The 15749-nt window shown below is 44.9% G+C and overlaps 1 protein-coding gene across 1 annotated transcript; it reads left to right on the top strand.

The window, feature by feature from the left end:
* The first annotated feature begins 8087 nt into the window (after window positions 1-8087).
* Window positions 8088-10042, top strand: LOC123452934 (60S ribosomal protein L15-2-like). The gene is made up of 4 exons (XM_045129678.1): window positions 8088-8179; window positions 8280-8446; window positions 9281-9478; window positions 9576-10042. The coding sequence occupies exons 1-4, from the start codon at window positions 8176-8178 to the stop codon at window positions 9819-9821; spliced, it is 615 nt and encodes a 204-aa protein (XP_044985613.1). The 5' UTR covers window positions 8088-8175; the 3' UTR covers window positions 9822-10042.
* The last annotated feature ends 5707 nt before the right edge of the window (window positions 10043-15749 follow it).

Raw genomic sequence — 15749 nt, 5'->3', positions numbered from 1 at the left:
TATAAATTTTGGAAGTTCAACACTGGTAAAACCTTAAGGGATTGCTATTGAGCCTATCAGCCACACCCTCAACTCCTCTATGTACCACGATGAAGCTCTTGAAATCATTATCCTTGTGCCTAGCTCATGAAGAATATGTGGATAGTAGGAGTGTATTTCCCAAAGTTCACGTGCACTCTTTCCGCCGTGAATATGGAAAGTTTTGTTTCGCTTCCTCTCGTGAAATACCAAATCATTCACGCATGTGCGAAGTGTTATATGTTTTGAAGATTTGCTATCCTCACTCCATATAATTTCTCTTAGCACGTCAAGCTACTGACTGATTTGATCGAGGAAAAGAAGTTCTTTCATAAGAGCTAATCCATACTTACACATGGAGCCTTGTTATCCTCGATGATGGGTCCAAATGAGAACCCAGTTACATTTTGACGTACAAATTCTATGTGGGCACGAATGTCTTGACATTGTGTTCATATGTATTAAATCAAACTCCTGATTCAAGAATTGCTTGTGTAGTTCATATCATGAGAATCTTGCGTCTTCATTTTTCTTCTCAGTCATCTTGAGTGTGAGGTGTCCCGGCACCAACCAGATCTAATTCTCTGGCAGATATGATGGTTGGAACATTTCCCAATAATTATAACTTTGGTCTTTAGGAAAACCGGTACCGTGATGTCTTGTCTGGCACACTGGGTCGGAGGACCTATTGTTATAAATCCTTCCATATGTAAGGTTCGCCATTCTACCATGAGGAAATTGTATGACTTAGCTTTGTAAGTTGTCCCTCCTGGTTCCTCTTTGTATATCCATAAGTCCAACCTTTATCTGATGACCATGTCGATGCTACCTTGAAGCACGGATGTGATAATTTAAATTTCAACAGGAACATTGGAAGCGCGATGCTAAATTGTTCCTGATCAATTATCCAAACCGCATGGTATGGATAAACATGTTGATTCTTATTGTCTCTTTACCAAGATGGTTATGTGCTGGATGACCTATCATGTATACCATACTCTATGATTTCCTCGGGAATGGTATACTCTAATACTTGTGTGTGTGTGAACACATTTTCCCTCCCATTGGTCTGTTTGATTTTTATTGTGGCATAACTTATCTAAGCAGTGTTAATTCCCTGCTTAGGTAAAATTCTTGGTGTACAACTCTGTCAGTAAGACCGTGTTACTATTGTGGATAACATTCCGGTAGCCGCCGGTGGACAGAACCTTGCCTATTGGCCCGCCTCGTTTCAACGAGCAGGAAAATGGTTCTGTTCGTTCCCCGCCCTTGGTATCGACGATGTTGCCAACATAACTGACAGGTTATCCTCTGACATGTCTTGTTACCAAGACCATGTAATATGTCACCCCTCTGTCTACTCTCGGCCCACATGGTGGACCCATAACCCAAAGTCCCACAGGATTGAAACCTGACTCTCCTGTACATCTTTGATTCCAAGGTATCCCTTATACTTGGCTTCGTATGAAATTCCCGAGCCACCGTTCAAAGTACCGATCACTCTATGGTCCAGATGTTACCCAACATGTTGAAGATCAAGTCCGCATTATTCATGAGAATCTGAAGGCTGCTCAGTCTCGTCAGAAGAGTCAGTATGACCGTCATCATCAAGATATGGTCTATCAACCTGGCGAAAAGGCTTATCTTCGTGTCACACCAATGAGAGGTGCACACCGTTTCGGAATCAAGGGCAAATTAGCTCCTCGTTATATTGGTCCTTTCACTGTTCTCGAAAGGCGTGGAAGAGTGGCTTATCAATTGGAACTGCCGGCGAACCTTTCTCAGGTTCACGATGTCTTCCATGTTTCTCAGCTCCGTCGCTGCTTCAAGGACCCTATTCGAGCAGTGGATCACGATATGCTTGAGCTACAACAAGACCTCTCTTATACAGAGCATCCGGTCCGCATTCTCGACCAAGCTGAACGTAAGACTCGTCGCAAAGTCACCAAGTTCCTTAAGGTGCAGTGGTCAAATCATTCTAGAGCTGAAGCCGCTTGGGAACGCGAGAATCATCTTCGTGATGAATACCCCGAACTCTTGCCTTCTACACCTTAATTCTCGGGACGAGAATTCTTGTTAGTGGGGGAGAGTTGTGACATCCTCGGATTGGTGCTACAGTAACTCCCGTAGTCAAGCGACAGTAATCCCACGCTAGTGAAGCCACGTCATCATAAATTCTATCGTGGATCTCGTGGTACTCGAAAAAACCAGTCGAGTTCGAAATTTACGAATAAAGTCGAACGAGAAACGTTTCGTGATGTTAAGTAAAAATGTCGGGAGAGTTGTTGAAATTCCCTAATATGTTATAAAAACGAATCGGACATTTTAATTGTATTAAAAGTCCTATATAGTTAGAACAGAAAGATATAAATATATAAGAAAATAATAATGATAGAATGTCAGAAAGTAAAAGAAAGAAAAACAAATAAAAAAAAGGCAAACAACCCAACCCCCCCCACCACCTGGCCCAACTGGGCCTAGTGGCCCAGCCGGCCAGGCCACCCACCAGCCCCGCTGGAACCCTAGCCCACCCCCTCGCAAGACCCTCCCTCCCTCGTCAGCCCCCCCTGGGCGCCGCCACTCCCCACCTCTCGCCCCCCCACCCCCACGAGAGCCCCCACCCCCACGCCAGATCCCCCACTCCCTCCCCTCGATCCAATCGCCCCTGCCCCCCCCCCACTTTCCCCGCATAGCCCCCCTCCTCTTGGCTCGCCTCCCCCCAGGGACCGAGTCCCTTCCCCCCTGCAACCCACGAGCCGACCCCCAGACCTCCCCATCCCGCCGGCGAGTGCCCCCTCCACGACCCTCCTCTCCTCCCGTCGCCTACTCCCTCCCAGATCCATCCTCCTCCCTCCTCCCACGGCGGCCCCCTCGGCCCCCCTCACGGCCTCCTCGCCTCCCCCCGCCGGCCTCCTTCCCGTCGGCCCCCTCCCTCCCTGGCCGGCGCGCCACCTCCTCCCGCGGCGAGCCCCGGCCGCCCCTCGGCCTCCTCCTCCCCGCGGCGAGCCCCAGCCCCCGTCGGCCATCTCCCGCTCGGTCCGGGAGGGACCGGGCAGGGAGACACCTCCACCACGCCGGATCCGGCCGGTTCCCCCTCGCCGGCGCGTCACCACCATCGTCACCGTCACCGTCACCGCCTCCACGCCGTCTCCACCATCACCTTCGTGCGAACTCCGGCTTCACCGGGCCGTCACGTCACCGTCGGTGAGCCCCTCCTCGGGCTCCTCCCACCTTGTCGTTCTCCTCGACGTCCCGGTTCCGTTCCGGCAAACGGGGCCTCGATCCGTCGACGGTGGACTCCGGTAGGAGGATTTGAAGTTTAGGTTCTTCTAGGTGGAGTTGGAGCAAAGTGAGTTCTGTGTCTCTGTGTTAGCACAGAGAGAGATGAGAGTTTTGAGAGAAAAAAATAATAATAAAAACAAATGATGTATTAAATGCGTATGTATGTATGTATGTATGTATGTATGAGATGTATGTATTTGCGTATATGGATATTTAGAGAAATACGGTATTTGCACGGTTAGGTATCTAATAATAAAATAGGAAAATAACCTTAGGTCACTTACCGGTGGGGCCAATGCACCCGGGTCTATTACAGGGAGGCCCCACGCGATAGTTGATATAAATTAGAAAAATAATGTTTTTCTTAAATAAATAAATAAATAGATATATTAGTTAAAATAATTAATTAACATAATTAGAGTATGACACGTGGGTCCCTCGTTGAATTAATCTGATTAATAAATATTTAATCTTAAATAAAACTTGTGCCTATGACGTTCGGGATCCGCAGGTCAGTTGACCGGTCAAATGTTGATGTCAGTCTGACATCGCGATGATGTCATAATAGGATTTTATTAAATCTTTTAAATCTGTTTTTAATTCCTAAATAATTAATAAAACTTTGAAAATTAATATTAAATAATCCGTAAGTCAGATCAAAATATTTTCAACATGAAAGTTGATCAGCTAAGCGAGACGAACCCGGATACACGGCCCGTTCGTCTGTCACGCGTCCCTAGCATAGCAAACATGGAACTTTTCCTCCGTTTCCAGTATAACCGGTAGTAGCCCGAGACCCGGAAAATATCGTCAGATATTCTTCCGACCCGTCTATGACGGATGTTGCTGCGTTAGCTCATGTCTAGCCTGCATTTTTCCATGTCATGATTTGTGTTGCATCGGTGCTATTATTTATTGTTTCTTCCCCCTCTTCTTACCGGTAGACCCCGAGGCTGACGCTGCTGCCGGGTACATCTACGACCCTGCCGATCAGTCCTTTGCCGCGGAGCAGCAAGGCAAGCAAACTCTCCTTGATCATTCCTATATCGCCTATGTCTTTCTTCCTACTGCTTGCATTAGTATTTTGCTACTGTTGTAGTTAGCTCCTATCTCTGATGCATAGCCTGTTTTTGATGAACTGCTACTTTCAGTCCTGCACTTTTAATATGCTTAGTATAGGTGGAGCAGTCATCCCCTCTGACCTCGTAGATCAGTTGCCCCGCTTGTTTTCAAATCTCGATCTCTGATCGACGAGCCAGACCCGACACAGCACATTCACCCCCCCTTGTTGTACGACGCTACAGAGATACTATCGGGTACCGAGGGTGACACCTCGCTAAGTACTCCTGATGATATCTCTGTAGTATAGCTAGTCGGTCGTGGTTATCGAGGGTGATTCCTCTTTCACCATTCCCGATGACGTCTCTGTCGTGCCACCCCGCGAGTGTGGGACCCCCGAGGGTGATTCCTCTAAGCCCACCTTGACGGGTACATCGTTCGGAATCCAACGAGGGTGATACCTTGGATTCCCCCGATGTTACAACCACACAGTTACTCGACCATGTTACTGGGATCTTCGGTGATTAGTTGTAAGACGGGTGGATTCCCGCGAGACTGTGTTGCTGGCCTAATTAAAATGCTAATGGATCTGGGTATTTGATCTGGGTTGGTCGGAGACCTTTTCGCACTAACCGGCTACGCGGGAAGAATTATGGGTACTCGGCGTCGCGGTATCAGCCGAAGCTTTTCAGATGCCAGCAGTGTAGCGGCGCGCGCCCGAGTGGTTCCGAGATGCATCGCGCTTGTGATTAAGGGATGCTAGGACTGACGTCGGCCGCCCACGCCACGTGCAGGAGCGTGAAGGGGAACTGGGCCCATGAACCCTTTGTGCTTAGGATTTAGACCGGCGGGCTGGCCTCTCTGATTAGTCTTAGGTGGGGCTGCGACGTGTCGATATTCCGAGGCCGGGCAGGACCCAGAAAAGTATGTCCGGCCAGAGTGTTATCGAGCGTGACGGGACATGTGGTGCACCCCTGCAGGGATGAAAATTAACTATTCGGATAGCCGTGTCCACGGTTACAGGACGACTTGGAGTTGTGCCCCGATCTTATACAACTACAATTGTTACTTAACTGGAATTAGTTTGCCTCGGGATTGCTTCCTCGCAGGGAGTCGAGGGAGGATCTTTAGGCGTGACCTCACTTTAATATTGCTGCAACAATATGACTATTAATGTGTTACCCCTGTTCTACTCTCGTCTATTGCTGCAAGACCCTGAAGATGCTAGTCTTCGATAGGACTAGGCCTTCTCCCTCTATTCTCGCATTGCTGCAGTCAGTCCACATATAACCCCATTCTTTGATACTGGTGCATAATTAGAATAGTTCTGATGTAAGACTTGCGAGTACTTTGGATGAGTACTCACCGCTGCTTTGCTTCCCCCTTGTTCCCTTGATCCGTTTGCTGCGACCAGATGATGAAGCCCAGGAGATGGAGGTCCCCGCCACCGACGACTGCTACCCCGACGGTGCCTACTACTACGTGGAGGCCGCTGATGATCAGGAGTAGTTAGGAGGTTCCCAGGCAGGAGGCCTCGCCTCGTTGTATCTTTTGTGCTTGCCTTCTCTAAGGCACCCCATGTTGTTTTATGTCTGTACTCAGATATTGTTGCTTCCGCTGACTCGTGTGCTTATCGAGCTTTCGTATTCTAGCTCTCGAGGCCCCTGGCTTGTAATATGAAGCTGATGTTATTTTATTTGTGTCTAGAGTTGTGTTGTGATATCTTCCCGTGAATCCTTGGGTTTGATCGTACGCAATTGCGTGTATGATTAGCGTACGATTAAGCCGAGGGCGTCACAATAGGCCAGGCACGACACGACCTAAACGGGCCGGGCACGCCTCGGGCCGTGTTTGGGCCTGGAGGCTGGGCAGGCGGGCGAGCAGACACGTCTCGTTTATTATTTTTTAATGTATCTTCAGAATTTTTAAAATAATATATATATACACAAAATACAACCCAATAGGCCTAAAAACGAGCCAAACATGCTGAAAATATGTGGCCAACGTGCCGGTCCGTTTAGTAACCAGCCGTGCCTGAGCCTGGAGGTGCAGCCCATGGCCCGATTATTAAGCGTGCCCCTGTGGGTCGGGCCGGACCGGGCCAAGTACGTTTAGCACAAGCCGTGCTCGCGTCGTGCCGGGCCGCCGGTTTGGCCAGGACTGCGGTAGCAGTCTCTTTGTCAGAAGGCGACGATTGCACTTAGGTCATGACTTCTTACAAATTTTTGATTAATATAAGATCAATAGAATACTGAATATTCTGGGATTTATAATACGTGCATATTAGGTGGCGCCAAAATATGCTACTCCCTCCCAATTCATATTGATTGTTGCTGATTTAGTACAACTTTATAGTTCATTTGATATAAAACCGGCTATAGCTGATAGTACATCACATTTGCATGCAGTGGTCAATCTAAATGGTGTGTGTGTGGGTGGGGGGGGGGGGGGGGGGGGGAAGGCTTTGACAGACGCAAGCCCCCTCCAGCTTTATATAATTAGTTTTTACTGCTAGTCTAAAGGCCTAATCCGGACACTTATCAGTCCAGCGCAACTTATATTCCCATTACACACGCAGTCCACCCCCACCCTCTATTTTGTTTGTAGATTCCCCACTGTTTGCATGGTTCTATTAGCTGGCAAGATACTTCATTTGAGCAACCAAATGGTGATGGCCGAGTGGAGCTTAAATAAGATAATTCAAGAAACGCGTTTAATAGGGTGTGAGTGGAACAATGATTATAGGAGCACAAAATGTTCCCCTATGAAACCAGTTACCGGTGGCGCGCCGATTGAAATGGTTTATTAGAAGTAACAAACGACAGTATGACCAGAGAAAGATATGTTTGTTTTTGGTGTTTGCAATATAATGGTTAAATTCTCTTTAACAAAAAAAATGATACTATATATCAAGGGAAATAATTTTTTTCCATTCCTTATTTATTTTTCCAAAGTATGAAAATGGCGCCTCAACTCCAAAACCAACAAATCTTAATACCTAATTGAAACCAGATAAGATTAGCCCCTCTTGTTTCTTTTGTTTTCTCCTGCCAACATGGAGTGGTATGCTCAAATGTTTTAGGTGCTTGCAAATTTTCATTTAAAAAATATCATCCGATGAGCTCTACATGTGAGAAATAAAAGACCAACACTCAATATTTTAAGCAGTGACTTTTTTTCTTGTTTAGAGCCCCTCGAACATTTTTTCGGCATGAAATCTTGCAAGCACCTACAAAGTTTGACCATATTTGATGCCACAAAATTTTAGATTTAGTTTTCATTTTTTTTAAATTTACTGTTCATGAGAGTGTAGGGACGCCTAGGAAGAGACATGGCCACCTGAGCCGTGCCTGGCGCGACGACCCATTAGCCCGCGAACCAAACACATCATGGGCCCTTCCCGACACATGCTTAAACGGGTCGTGCCTCGCACGCGACAAGCCTCGGCCGTGCCAGGACCACGTGCTGGCACAACCCAACACATTCTTTTTTATTTTTTTCTATAATTAATTTTATATAGGCCCAAAACAGTCCAAACTGGCCGAAAAACCTGTGCCCATAATAAGGGATAAACGGGCCATAAGCCTAACACCTTTAACTAATGTGCTGGGCTTGGGCCTGGAACTGCTGCCCGGCCCGTTTATATACGAGCTTCCGTGGGCCATGCCAGGCACTGGTTGTGCCGGCCCATTTGCACAGGTCTGCCCGGGCGTATAAAGGCCACTCTCTCTCCAATCCCTAAGGCTCACGCTTCCCTCCCCCTCCCCGCCGCCTCCGCACCCTGCCGCCGCCGCCGCCGCAGCAGCAGCAGCAGCCATGGGTGAGTCCTTCCGTCCACCAGCTCTTCTTCCTCCCGCGATCTGCCCGTTTGTCTTCTCGCACGTATTCGCGCGCTCGTTTTGATGGATTCGTGGTGGCAGGCGCCTACAAGTTCGTGTCGGAGCTATGGAGGAGGAAGCAGTCGGACGTGATGAGGTTCGTGCAGCGCGTGCGTTGTTGGGAGTACAGGCAGCAGCCCGCCATCGTCCGCATCACCAGGCCCACCCGCCCCGATAGGGCACGCCGTCTCGGCTTCAAGGCCAAGCAGGTTCGCTTCCCCTCTTAGATCCGACCCTCCCTTATGTTCCTTGTTCGATGCAATGGCTGGGTAACATGTATGCCTGCGATTGCTGGCCTAGGTCGAGTAGTTTTCTTCGTCTGTATTCCTTGTTGCTCGTCATACGGCGAAAATGTGTCTTTTCTGTCCCGTCGATGCTAGGTTTAGTTTTAGTTGATGGAAGTTGTATTCCATTTTTCTGCAATAAACTGCAGCTGTGTCTTTTGGAACAGATCTCAACTTATTCCAGTCATGATGCCACCAACACATGTTTGTGGAATACACGAGGAGACACTATCTGGTTGTCTCTTGCGTTATCTACCGATTTTACAAGTTTTAACCACTTGTGTTCGGTGCCCCCTAGTTTCTGAGTAGTAATTCGGGCCATGCCATTCAGAGTTTATATTTTATGAAACTTATGTACTGGGGACATAGTTAAGTTCATCATCTATGCCTAAACTCTTGCGTAATTTCATTGTTTTTTCTGCATCTAGTTTGGATTGCTTACCACGAGTGCCACCTGGTTGTGTTGTTTCATTGTTAGATCCCTGTTTCTATGCGAACCTTGCACACTGGAGCATTTTCATCCAACATACACACAGCTAGTTCCTTCTGTTTATACATTTGATTGAGGGTTCGATTGGTAATATTAGATGCCACCATTTAGGAAAATGCTATTTTCCATTAAAAATTGCCGAATAGCTTATGGGTTTTGGTCCAATAATTGATATATGTCTTTGTAATTTTTCTTGCTTCTAGTTGTGCAGCAATCTTCTGCACTCTATTCTCCATGATATAATTGCTTACCATATGTTTTGTGTCCAGGGGTATGTGGTCTACCGTATCCGTGTCAGGCGTGGTGGCAGGAAGAGGCCAGTGCCCAAGGGTATTGTCTATGGTAAGCCCAAGCACCAGGGTATTACCCAGCTCAAGTTCCAGAGGAACAAGAGGTCTGTTGCTGAAGAAAGAGCTGGGCGCAGGCTGGGTGGTCTTCGTGTGCTCAACTCCTACTGGGTGAATGAGGTATATGTTTGTTACTTGCTATGATGTGTGGAAATGGCTGGAAATTTTCAAGTCTGATATTCACTGATTCTCTGCTTGCACATTTCTTGTACTGTAGGACTCTACCTACAAGTACTTTGAGGTCATCCTTGTTGATGTTGCTCACAGTGCTGTCCGCAATGACCCAAGGATCAACTGGCTCTGCAAGCCTGTGCACAAGCACCGTGAGCTTCGTGGTCTCACCTCAGCTGGGAAGAAGTTCCGTGGTCTGCGTGGCAAGGGCCACCGCCACCACAAGAACAGGCCCTCAAGGAGAGCCACCTGGAAGCGCAACCAGACCGTCTCTCTTCGCCGCTACCGTTAAACTTATGTCGAGGCTTTTATGTTCTATGGAATCTGCCCTATGCACACCATGATAGTATTCGTGTGATCCATCAGATTTTGCTACCTTTGTTCTGAGACTCCTTGAAGCTCGTGCTAGAACCTTTATGTGCATATCGGCTCAACTATTTGCTATTTGCTATTTGCCTGTGTTATCAGAACAACGAATGGTTTAGTAATTGTATGCTGTGTGCTATGCTCTCATATGTTTGGTTCTTCACCTTATAGTGTTTTGATATTTTTCATACCTTTACATATGGAAATTCTTCTATTGCTAGTTGGCATCTGGGTGATATTGCTTGCTACTAGTTTTACCTTAAACATTGTTGTGCTGCAGTCACCAAATAAATTACACTGCAGTTTGCAGTTTTGTAGAGTTTTCTGGTATGCAACTTTTTGTGGCTCAAACATGGAAGTTGTTTTTCGGAATTCTGGGCTAATTCTTCCAGGTTTCTTTGAGCCACTTGACATCGGATGTGCTCTTGCCTGTCATCTTCACTTACGTGCTTCCTCTGTTTCATATTACCTGTCTTAGTTTTTTCTAGACACCAACTCAAATGACAGATATGTTATATAGACCAAAAGACAATTTTTGACATAATCTGTCATTTGCAATATCCTTACATGTCTACCGTATATGGGGGGTACTTTTTGTGATGATATTTCAATATGATTTCTTTGGCAGAAGGAGCATACCTCCCGATTTCATCAAAGAAACCAAAAACTACATGAGTCATTCAGATCCAAGGTGTAACCTCATGAGCAAAATTATAAAGCACTGGGTTCGGCAATACATGCCATGCCCAGCCTAAAGAAACTTTTTATCTACACGAGACTTATACTCCCTTCGTTCCTAAATATAAGACCTTTTAGAGATTGTATTATTAACTATATACGGATGTACATAGACATATTTTAGAGTATAGATTCACTCATTTTGCTCCGTATGTAGTCTTTTAGTGAAATCCCTAAAATGTCTTATATTTTGGAACGGAGGGAGTACTATTACAAGTAATCGAGATGAAATGAGAACGACGACAAATGAATCGAAGTGTATACTTCATTGATGATTCTCATGCTATATATACAAGGGGAAATCGATATCCAAAAGGACGCGATGGTTCAATGTGGCGGTTGCTACAAACTTGGAACCGCTCGGAAGCGGGGATTAATCCTAATAACCGCCAGAGTTATTTATTTCTAACACTCTCCCTAATCACCGCTTGGCTGCATAAGAGTTCATCATCTTGATTAAGTCTTCTTCAAAAACCTTGTGGAAAAAATGTGAGAAGTAGTGTAGGATATGCTGGTAAAACTCCTTCAAACCCGATGGAAAAATAAGGAGAAAATGATCCAACATATAATGATTATTGCCTCTGTTAACTTGATATGAAATAAATCCATAGAATACAGAGGTCAATAAATATGTCGTGTATACTTTCGTAAAAACCCCGGTGGGGAAAACGAATAGTATGACATATGGACTTATGTTGATATTACCTCATTAAAAACCTTGATGAGAACTTGAATAGCAAACTCATAAAGGGAAAAAGAGTGTAATATGATGCTTTGAACATGAATAGTACAGGAAGATACTCCCCCTGACTCTTGCATATCTCGAAGCCGTCGAATACCAATTTCAGGAATGTTGAAGATGATAGAGACTTCATAAACAAACCAGTAAGGTTTTTGCATGATTTGGACTTGCAAGATGTTTATTCCCCGACCCTTCTAGAGTTCATAGGGATAAAACAATTGAGAGCCAATATGCTTAGTGATATTGCTATTGATGTATCATGTCTGCATCCATGCAACACAAGCAACATTATCTGTGTAGATAATGGTTTATGATTCAAGAGAACCAATGCCACATGACTAATGTATGTGGTTTATCATTCCGTGAAGCCATATGTGTTAATATGTAGCATCATATCTCAGAATGATTGGTAGGCTTAACCACCAGAGTCTATTTGGAAGGCGTCAATGGAATGACAATTCGTACACATTGTAGGGATCGGAGAAGTAGCCACTATCAGTATATTGATGATATTGGAGTTCGGATTTCTCCAAAATTACAGAACATGTCAATATTTTAGTGCCTTGGAGATATCGAGAGATATTCTTGATCTCAACCCGTTGTGTTAGTGGGTCCAAGGGCACTGGGATATGGAACTATATGTCCCAACATCAATTCTACATCTTCCCGTGGTTTGAGTAAATCTTTCTCTACGTCTAGAGATCGAACAACCGGCATGGGGGATGGATATGACATGTCCATATTAAGTTTATCCAATATATTCTGAAATAGCCAACTTGGTGTACCATAATACTTGAGTGAAAGAGTTCGAGATCTAGTCTCAAGAACGATTTGGTTTTATCCAAAACCTTCATCTCAAATTCCGTCTTGTATATGATCATGTGCTTCATCATTTTAGGAGTAATCCTTGTGTATGACAAATACACATTGTTAATCATCATTGTAGGAGTAGCCCTTGTATATAAGGAACTCACTACGTCGGTTGTACCAAAATTTACCGACAACAATAAATCATGTTGTGACTTATTGACTTTACACAATATATGTTGCGTTTGCTTTTCGATTCAGATTGAGATTCCTTCGGGAACCATACATATCTGAATCTAGTGATCCACATGAATATGTAGTCACTGCATCTATCAACTGCATAGATAGATGACTTTATACTGCCAATTATATAAGTATCGGAAAGAAGGATTCCACTCGTGTCTGGAGAGTAGGTCTCGGATCTCTGCAGAAACCCGACCTTATGCTACGAGCCTTGCTTTCTTACCACCTTATTGTTTTTGTTCCGTGTCTGGAAGAAAACACAATGAATTGCATAGAGAATTCATTTGGAAGAGCGAGGCTAATTCAGCTTGGATTGCATCCTTCGATTGTTTCAGTCCGAGTGAGTGATTTACACTCTGCTATGGCCATAGTCTTTGGATCTGAATTCATCAAGAAGGTTGTTGGCAATCATACAAGAGAATTTTTTTTTTGTTTTTTTTGTCGACGGTTGTAGGCTTTGGTTATATGGTTCTCCAGTATCGATTGTTAGAGGAAATCTCAAGCACCCTTGATGACTCTTCGTGATTTCCCAATACGCGTGAGTCTAGGTGTTCCGATGTGCCAGCCAATGTGTGCAAGCTGAAGCTGGGTTGTGGAGGTTTCCCTTCCACTGGGTGTATACTACCCATAAGGTGTATGTCAACGCTAGGTTAACTTGCATTTACCGAATTAGAGGATTCCTCCTCAATCGCCTTTGTTGCTTGTAGGAAGCTAGATCCTGGTTAGAGGCCGAACTACCCCCCTTTATATAGGAAAGAGGAGTTGAGTGGTTTTTATTGGTACCTCCACTATTTCGGGCGCATTTCTAGCCGGATTAAAGGATTTTGTAACACCTTTCAGATCAGTAAATGAATATGGCAGGATATTTGCAATATGTTGCAAATGTGTTAATTCCGAACATATAGTCCAGCTTCTTGAGTACATGGATATGAGGAGGAATGTCGAGTCCCAATTGATTTCCTGGCATTCTATGTGGTACTTGAAGTCTCCCCCTAATGCCCGAAAATAATCCATCCTTCAATATAGCAATGAACGTACTGGGCTATGAATCATCCCCGTACGGGGGTTCAAAGGTACATTATGATCGACGGAGATATGTACCCCACAAAAATCCCTAGTATGTGGGCCCATTGATGTACGTAGCGGTGGTGAGATCGGTACGCATAAAGTGCTTCCGAACTTACGCAGATGGGAAATGCTAGGAGGATTTCCACGTATCAATTACACAGGGGAAGTACTGCGATATGTAGTTAATCTGTCAACAGCGTGTAAAACTGTATGACCCCAATGTGAAGTTGGTAATGTGCATTTCATCAACAAAGGTCTTACGATGAGTTTGGTCCTATCATTCATAGATTCAGCCAAACCATTATGAGCGTGGACGTATGGAACAAAGTGCTGAACTTCAATCCCCAAGGCCATTCTATAGTCATTGAAGGCGCGTGAAGAGAATTCTGCAGCGTTGTCCATGCAAATTGTTTTAATTCTACTTTTTGGATAATAGGCCTGTAACTTAATTACTTCCCGCATTATCATGGCAAATGCATGGTTTCGTGTGTATAAAAGGCACACATGTGACCATCGTGTAGATGCATCAATTATAACCATGAAATACCTGAATGGTCCAGATAATGGTTGGGTAGGACCACAATGTCTCCTTGAAGGCGAATGCGTTCAAGGAACTGAAGTGGTTTAGCTTGTATCTTGATGTGTGAGAGCCTCAAAATTAGCTTTCCTTTGGTGCATGAAGTGCACACAAAATCTGATGAGTGAGGAAATTTGGACTCAAGCAAATAGTGACCAATGGAATTGCTTTAGACGCAACATGTGCTACGGGTGGGTTGTACGTGTAGTACACTCCAAACAATAGAGAGGGTGTCTTTCCAAATACTTGTTCCTCATCTATCGGATTGAGTCCCGTAGAAATTTATATATCAAGTTGAAGAATTTTCGCTATGGAAATCTTTCTCAAAAATATAGAATGCATACAATCTTATTTATATCAGAGTGCTGATACAATATAAAATAATAACAATACTTACTTCTAGTACAACATCACTAATGGACATTAATAAAATGATCAATAAGGAGATAGTGGGACTAATCGAAGTCTCCAAACATGTTCGTTGAGGCCTACTCATCAATCATGTCCTCCGTGCCTGTAGGGTCATCTGATGGACTGAGAGTAATGGTGTTGCTAGGTCCCGTGGGAACGTCTCGTGAACAACCAACTCCATCGGTGCCATCTGGATGAAGGTTGAAGTTGGCTTCAAACCTTTTCCCTCGAGGTGCATTGCGTCCCTGGGATTGCTGGTACAGAATGACCAGATGATTTGGGGTCTTGCACTTGTTAGTGGGGTGCGAGTAGCATCCACATATGTCGCAAAGCTTAGTTTTGTCAAACATTTGCTTTGCGGTGCTTTTCCAATTGTCTGAATTTCTAGGCTTCCTGTTCCGGTTGCGCTTTCTCTTACCACTAAAGTTCGAAGGCTTGCCGTTGAAGGCACCATCAAACTTTCGTCTGTTCGCGACATTCATATGAACTTCAGGTAGAGATTAAGAACCAACCGGGCGCTGAGAGCCATTCTTAGCGAGTAGTTCATCATTCTTTTCAACCTGAAGTAGGATATGGATAAGGTCTGAATAGACCTGATAGTCACGAACGTGGTACTGCTGCTGGAGAAGCCTTTCAGATGGGAGCATAGTGGATAGAGTTTTTTCTATCTTCTCCAGATCCGTAGGTTCCTTCTCGCAAAAAACGCAGTTTGGAACATATCTTATGAACTTCATGATTATACCCTCCCACGGACTTGAAGTCCTGGAATCGAAGATGGGTCCATTCATGTAGTGCTTCGGGCAAGACAACTGCCTTCTGTTGTTCATACCTCGTCTTGAGGGCCTGAAACAAAGTATATGGGGATTCCTCCTCCAAGTACTCAGACTTAAGATCTGTATGAATATGATGCCTTATGATGTACAATGCAGTATATTTCTGATCATCTCTCAGCGGTGCGACTCCAGCCGGAAGTGGATCTTCTAGATTCTGGATTGCGCGCACTAACCCACGGGACGCAAGGGCGATCTTGATGTCCATGGCCTAGGTAGGGTAGTTGTGGCCATTGAGATCGAGTACATCGAACTCTTTTCCAGCCATCGGTTACCTACATGGGTAAACCAGAGAATATTAATTTACGTTTGGTAAATTAAAATTCATCATGGTTATGTCATAATGAACTATGCAAAGTTAATGAAGTTTGAAGTAGGCTTGAACTCATTAGTGTGAACCTCAAATTGTTAGTATGACACGTTGTAGATAATCTCCAA

Source organism: Hordeum vulgare, chromosome 5H, assembly GCF_904849725.1.
Source record: "Hordeum vulgare subsp. vulgare chromosome 5H, MorexV3_pseudomolecules_assembly, whole genome shotgun sequence".
NCBI lineage: Eukaryota > Viridiplantae > Streptophyta > Magnoliopsida > Poales > Poaceae > Hordeum > Hordeum vulgare.
Note: the sequence above shows the minus strand (reverse complement) of the source record. Positions and strands in the feature narration are given on the sequence as shown.

Bases quoted from the DNA above. Each gene is read 5' to 3' on its own strand.
- LOC123452934 (XM_045129678.1), top strand. The intron at 8,447-9,280 runs GTTCGCTTCCCC...TTTTGTGTCCAG, and splicing joins TCGGCTTCAAGGCCAAGCAG to GGGTATGTGGTCTACCGTAT. The intron at 9,479-9,575 runs GTATATGTTTGT...CTTGTACTGTAG, and splicing joins ACTCCTACTGGGTGAATGAG to GACTCTACCTACAAGTACTT.